Below are 7,500 nucleotides of genomic sequence, written 5' to 3'. Positions count from 1 at the left end.
AACACATTTTCCGCGGTGATGGTGTAAAAAATCCATTATGCGTTAACATCAACGGAGACCAATTCACTTCCTTGTTGATTTCTCTGGCTGTGAGGCTCTGTGGCCAGTGACTGGTCTGAATGCACGGCAACACATAACAGGCAAATTCACATTCATTCTCGCATGACGCCGCCCTCTGCTGCCTGGCAGACCAAAGTGCACTATTGCACAATCAAAAAAAATAAAATAAATAAAAATAATTAAATGTCTATCTATCTACTATAACGTCGCAAAGGTAAGCCGCTTTTTGATGGCACCAGACCCAATAAATAAATAAATAATCTGGCAGTAGGAGAGTTAACTGTTGAAAAATAGCAGATCTACAAGCTCGCAGCACGGCACCGAGTGCCGCGCTGCGAGCTTGTTGATCTGCTATTTTTGAAGAAAAAAGAAAACGTGAAAATGTGGGCATTTTTCAAAAATATTTCAAATTCTTCTAAGGTTTTTTTGAAAAACTTATGTTTCCATGTCAGTGGTGCTCAAACCTTTTCATGTCAAGGACCCTCAAAATGATATGTATTTGGCCACGGACCCCCTTCTCAAAATATTTAGTTCCAGGGACCACCCAGAAGCAAAGTTTGAGTTACAAATGTTTGCTTAAAAAAATACATGTATTCAAAGATTTGCACACATTTTCACGACTTTCACAACAAAAATAGCAGATCTACACGCTCGCAGCGCGGCACTCGGTGCCGCGCTGTGAGCTTGTATATCTGCTATTTTTCAGTATTAAAGCCCCCGAAAAAAAATACACATGCACTAGACACACATCCACACACACACATTGTACTGTATACATACTTTGTTGACCGAGGTCTCCCAGGGGTCTGTACTTGGTCCCTTCTGCCCCCCCCCACACACACACACACACACAACAAATATTACCGATGTAATGTTCATCTATTTTTTGCCAAAGGTTTGCCTATTATAGAGGTTATGCGCATGACATCATCATCATACCCGGAAGTTATGTGGGAACGGCCTACTAAGTGGAAAAGAAACTACTTTCTGGCCTTGACAGGCCATACATCCAAAAATAAAAGTCCTGTCTGATTGCATTAAACAATGTTAAACTCACTTTGCCACTCGATTTGCCATTCACTTCTTGAAAGGCACATACCCTCTATATGACATGCTAGGGTAGTTAAAAAACAAAGTGAAATTGTAACAGGGGTGTGTGTGCGTGCGTGTGTGTGTGTGCGCGCGCGTGCGTGCGTGCGTGCGTGTAGAGGTGTGACGGAGGGACGGCGCGGTTGGTCGGTGCTTCTGAAGGAGCACGCCCAGTGGGTGGAGCTAGAGGGCTCGGACTACGTGATGGACCTCATGTCGGACCTGGAGCTGCCCGCAGACTTCCCCAAGCGACCCAGCTACTTCATCATCAGCGCCCAGAACCCCAACATGGTCCGACCCAACGCCAGCATGTAAGACAGGGTTCCCCGATTAGTTTTCCCCAAGGGCCGAATCATGTCTAGGGTACCAAGCCGAGGGCCATGACATTGCAGGGTGGCGACGGTGGCGTTCCCAACAGTTCAGATATCGTCGTTGTCGGGTGAAAATCTTGTATCTCCAAAACCGTTCGTTTTGCATTTATCATTTTAAAAATGATAAAATAAAAACAACCGATCTACAAGCACACAACACCTCGCGTTGCGAGGCGTTGTGTGCTTGTAGATCTGCTGTTTTCACTACTTTTGTGCGACGGCCTTGTATGATGAAGCAGGGCTTTACTTTGCGAAAGAACGTACAAATTTGGAGATACGAGGTTTCCACCCGACCACGACGATATACTAGTGTTGTTGCTGCTCTTATACCACCATTATTACTGGGGTTGGTGGGGGCCAGACAGTAGCCCCCCGCGGGCCGCAAATGGCCCGCGGGCCGCCTATTGGGGAACCCTGATGTAAGACATCGCCGTATTATCTCTACAGTGCAGTCGCTTTTTTACGCACTATAGGGTGGCACTATAGCACTCAATGGAAAATCCAAACTTTGAACAGGTATAACTCATACCCTGTTTGACCTACAGCCATGAAACTTTCACAGTATGTCCTTTCCCCTTTAGATCTCCCACCATTTTGAGTTTAAGCAATATTTCACGAGAGGGTGTGCATCACGGTTATTTGGCTCGACAGTCTTGCTGCAGGAACGAGCCGAAGGCGAGTTCCGTAGGCAGGACTGGAGTCGTGATAAGGCAGACCCTCGAGTGTAATATTGCGATTATACAACTCTTGCCCTTAAAAAAAACACGTCAACTTCATTTCATTGTATTTAAGATATACGATAGGAATTTGTAATTTTTTAATGCCTCATTTAGCTACTATGTCCCTGAACTTCACACGAAAACTGCTAGCCTAGCCGCCTAGCATAGTGTGGGGAGAGAGGAGCGCTTTCTCTCTTTCGTGACCAACGCAGCTGATTTCTTTATTTGATGAGACGCATGCAGTAGTGCTCATTACATGCACGGTTGGAGAGCCTGTTTTTCATTGAGAGGCTGACTACCTGTTGTATAATAAATGAAAAATCTATCTCCTCCTGTAATTTTGCACGAAACATTTTTACACATAAACCTTGGACCAATATCTAAAGGTGTATCTGAGCGGATTTTTATTTTATTTATTATTATCAAAAAAAATAAGGTTTTTATGAGCGAATGAGTGAGAATGAATTGCATTTTTACTTTTTTTTCGTCTTACAGAAGCCTGTTGGGCAGTGGGTTCGATGAGGATGCTTTTCACAACTCTGATGGATATGACCCATACACACAAGGTACACACTTTTTTTTTGCTTTTGGTAAAGCAAAGCCCTACTTCATCATACAAGACCGTCGCACAAAACTAGTGAAAACAGCAGATCTAATTGTGTGCTTGTAGATCGGCTGTTTTCACTAGTTTAATCATTTTTAAAATGAAATATGCAAAACAAACGGTTCTGTTACTTGGTTACATTTGTAAAACCAGGCTGTATAATAGCATCATTAAGACGTTGGTAATTTAGCACTGTGGTAAGGAAGGCCTCTTCCAGACCTATGGTTGAAAGTACAACCCACTTCCAAACTGGTCACGTCTCTACTGTCTTCATAAACAACAACAACATCTAGTGACTAGTGTATTAGATGTAACACACACATGCACGCACGCACACACACACACACACGCGCACGCACATTAGAGAGTTCAAGTTCAACTGCGTGCATTTTCCTTCTCTTTTTGCAGGCTTGGAGCCACAGAGAGGAATGGACCGTTATCTTGATACCCTGTTTGACCCTGTGCTCTCAGATGGAACCGGAGTAAGCTGCAAGCGCACGCACACACACACACACACACACACACACACACACACACACACACACACACACACGCACACACGCATACACACACACGCACGCACACACGCACGAAAAAAAACGCAACTGTCCTGTGTGCAAAGGGCTTTACTCACCTATCCTCGGGTGTAATCTGGAGACTCCTCAGTCTCTACCTTAACCTGTAGCACTTGGCCTAGTCTTGACCACCATGCAGGCTTATGCATAGGTTAAAATGCAATTTAGATACCATTTGATAAAATGCCAGGCTAATTTGTCGGCCTGGCATCCTATAGTTTGTATAGTTTCAGTGTACAGATTTTTCTTTATTTTATACCAGTGGTTCTCAACCTGTTCAGGCCGCGACCCCCAAAATAATCATATTTTACCTGGCGACCCCCTCACCCTGACGAGCACTAAGATTTGAGGCATTACACAATTTGTCTAACACGGTTCTATTGTGAAAATTGTAGATATACATGCTCACAACACCTCGCGTTGCAAGTCGTTGTGAGCATGTAGAGATCGGCTATTTTCACAATTTCTGCCTCTAACATTTTGGCCAATGTTTAATTTGTCAAGTTGCAATGATTTTTTCTCTTCAATGTCCCGCGATGCCATGGTCTCCATAGACTTCCATGTAATTTATAGTGCACGGATCATGCACGCCCATGCCTAGATTGCACCACGTGTGTGCACACTGTTCACAGCTTTCAAACAAAAAAATCCGCTTGGAAATCCGTTCAGGCATTCATGATTAACCAGCCATTATGTTTTCTTCAGATGTACACAAGCATGGCTGCCATGTTTGAAAGAATGGGTTGGTATGGGGGTTAAACATGCAATTTCGCAATCGCGATCATGCCTAATACATTTCTGGAGGTCCAAAAAGTTATTTTTTTCTTCAAAAACGGCCCAAACTCGGGAAACTCGGGGTTGGCACAGGGGTGGTACCTTTTCAAACTCGGGAAACTCGGGGTTGGCACCAGATGTGTTAAAAAGTCCTTAAATTGTCAGATACCCTCTATACACTCATACTGTATGGTTTTGCTTACTAGTGTTGAGTGAGAAAACATTGTTGCACATTAAGTTAATCATATGGGGACCCCCCACAGGTTGAGAGCCACTGTTTTTTACTATATGTGTTTAGGCTGATGCTAGTCTCTTGGTTTACCTATGGTCATAGATTACTGAAGTGCTACACTGTCTCTATTTATTTGATGTAATACCTTGGGTTTACCCACTGGATTAAGAGAGTCAATATGTCCCTAGTACTACACAGACACATGTGTCTGTGGCAAAGACTTTACCTTGTCCATGGAAAGTTTTAGATTATATATTTTACACACCATTATAATGTTCTTATTTTTATCATACCAATTACTGAATGTCAAGTCTCCATGTTTTCTTAAGAACATGTATGACACGCCAAACTTTGCACACAAACTCCTTGGCTGGCAAACCACAACCTCCGCCCCTGATTTCTCACATGGCCCTCTTCTAGCGCCACCATGAGGACACTTTTAGCCCTATCTCCGGCACCGTTGCCCCTATCCATGCCAAACTTTGCACACACACTCCTTGGCTGGCAAACCACAACCTCCGCCCCTGATTTCTCACATGCCCCTCTTCTAGCGCTACCATAAGGTTGCAGACCTGACGGTCGCTTATCTCCCGATTTTGCAGTCTTACTGGTGAGTCCACTAGTAGGACCCCTTTAACTCTGAGATTTACAGACCTGTTTTGGTCATTCACGGCTGTCCCTTTGTGTGTTTATGTCCGTAACAAAAATGTCCACCACAAGCCAACATGGCGATGAACCCTGGCGTCTGCTGAATGCCTAAACATTGTAAATTGTAGGATGCAGGTACAGAATGAGAGAGAAGAAGGATTCTTGGGGATATTAATTTGACAGTTGTCTCTTAGTAGTATAGACATCCCCAGGGGCGTCACACCAAATTCTGGGCCCTGGGTACAAGGATTCACTGTGGGCCCCCATGAATGTTAACTATTGAAAAATAGCAGATATACAAGCTCACAGCGCGGCACCAAGTGCCGCGCTGCGAGCTTGTATATCTGCTATTTTTGAGAAATCGTGAAAATGTGTGCAAGAAACCTATGTCAAGGACCCCCAAGATGGTATGTATTTGGCCACGGACCCCGATCTCAAAATATTTCGTTCCAGGGACCCCCAGATGCAAAATTTGAGTTAGAAATGTTCGCTTAAAAAAATACATTCAAAGATTTTCACACATTTTCACAACTTTTCAAAAATAGCAGATCTACAAGCTCGCAGCGCGGCACTCGGTGCCGCGCTGTGAGCTTGTATATCTGCTATTTTTCAATAGATAAAATTATTAGGGCCCCTCCACCTTGGGCTCCAGTAACTCAGTCCCACTTTCCTACCCCTTGTGACGCCCCTGGACATCCCACCTGACAGCCACTTGGAGCTGTCTCTCAGGAGACATAATGAATGTCCTCCGTGAGCATGCAAGGCCACTGACAAGTACTGTAGGGATGGGACGATAAGCGATATTATCGTTTAAACGCGATAATCGTATCGCGGAGATTTAATTTATCGTGATAACGTCCTCCTTCATGCACTGGGATCAATTCACCTTTTATTTTCAGAGCTGCATATCCGGTACCACTTAAACTCTCCATAATTGGTAAAAGTTACTTATAATATACGTACTTGATACAGTCTTTTTTTTCACTCTCTATCAAATGTCTTTGTAAAAAAACTGCTGATCTACAAGCTCACAACGTGTCGCAACGCAACGCGTTGTGAGCTTGCAGATCTGCTATTTTTTGGCAAATGTTCCACCCCAAGATAATGGATTTTGATTATCACGATAATATCGTAAATTGCGATTTCTTTTGTGACAATAATCGTAATATGAAATGTTCATATCGTCCCATACCTACTGACAAGGCTTTATCAAACTGTTACCCCGATGAGAGCATATTAATGAGCCAAGTCTTGATAGAATTGTCAGTGTTACTGGCTGCTGGCTGCCTTATTGTTACAGTACAGTAGGTCTATTATCATTGATTAATGGCGCAACAACGAGGCCTAATAAATAACAGCCCTTGTTTTATCGATTTTCAGATTTTGTCATATAAAACATTCAGCCAGCAGTGGTGGAAAAAGTACACACATTTTATACTTAAGTAAAAGTATCAATACTGTAATGTAGAAATACTCGGTTACAAGTAAAAGTCCGAAATTCAAAATGTACTTGAGTAAAAGTACAAAAGTATTGGCATCAAAATATACTTAAAGTACCAAAAGTAAAAGTACAAAATGTTTGAAAATAGCAGATCTACAAGCTCACAACGTGTCGCATCGCGACGGGTTGTGAGCATTTTTCGTCATAAGCAACTAAAACTATGACGAATAAACTATGTTGATTTTGTACTGCCATGAGTGTTTGGGATGGGGGGGGAAAAAAAAAAGACATCTATATTTGTACAATTTATTTCTCAACAATGTGAAAATCAATAAAGACATGTTTAAAAAAAAAAAAAAAAAAACTATGACGAAAAATGTTTGTCGACTAAGTTTTTTTTCACTGCCGAAAACTAAATAAAAATGTCAACAATATAAAAACTAGACTAAAACTTTTGGGAGGATCAATGGAGAAGAGAGTCATTTTATGTTTGGTTGCTCACAACGCGTCGCGCTGTGACGCGTTGTGAGCTTGTAGATCGGCTATTTTCAGCACGCAACCAAGTGTAAAATCAGCCATTACAATGTTATCAAGGCCTGCCAAAATATATTTTAGTTGACTAAATCGACTGTAGTTTTTAAAATCTTATGATATTTAGTCGACTAAAATTAGACAAAAACTAAATTACATTTTATTTAAAAGACTAACTAAAACTCAATCAAAATTTGGTGTCAAAACAATACTGCGTACTACACACTCTCACTTACTCAGCTATCCTCAGCAGGAGGTGTGTGTGTGGTGTTTGGAGCGTTGTCACCTCTGTCCGTCCTCGGTGGGGTCGGGGGACAGTGTGACACAGTGAACGTTCCAAGCCATGCTATCGGATGTGGCCGACAGGCATTAGCATGTATCAAACAACCCAGCAGCAACCTATTGCGTTACCCAGTTACCGTAGCTTGTCACTAAGCCACTAGATCGCCGCCGGGG

The 7,500-nt window shown here is 42.6% G+C and overlaps 1 protein-coding gene across 1 annotated transcript in view; it reads left to right on the top strand.

Annotated features, from left to right (window-relative positions):
- Positions 1 to 7,500, top strand: part of myo15ab (myosin XVAb) — a gene marked incomplete at both ends in the record, with an annotated part of 174,892 nt that overhangs the window by 100,735 nt on the left and 66,657 nt on the right. Inside the window, 3 exons of the mRNA XM_080722468.1 lie at positions 1,269 to 1,460; positions 2,735 to 2,805; positions 3,252 to 3,325. Of these exons, the coding sequence (XP_080578594.1) occupies positions 1,269 to 1,460; positions 2,735 to 2,805; positions 3,252 to 3,325 (337 nt within the window). The remainder of the gene's footprint in view (positions 1 to 1,268; positions 1,461 to 2,734; positions 2,806 to 3,251; positions 3,326 to 7,500) is intronic.

This window comes from Nannobrachium achirus (genome assembly GCF_963921795.1).
Source record: "Nannobrachium achirus genome assembly, chromosome: 3".
NCBI lineage: Eukaryota > Metazoa > Chordata > Actinopteri > Myctophiformes > Myctophidae > Nannobrachium > Nannobrachium achirus.
This window is presented reverse-complemented; position numbering and strand designations above follow the sequence as displayed.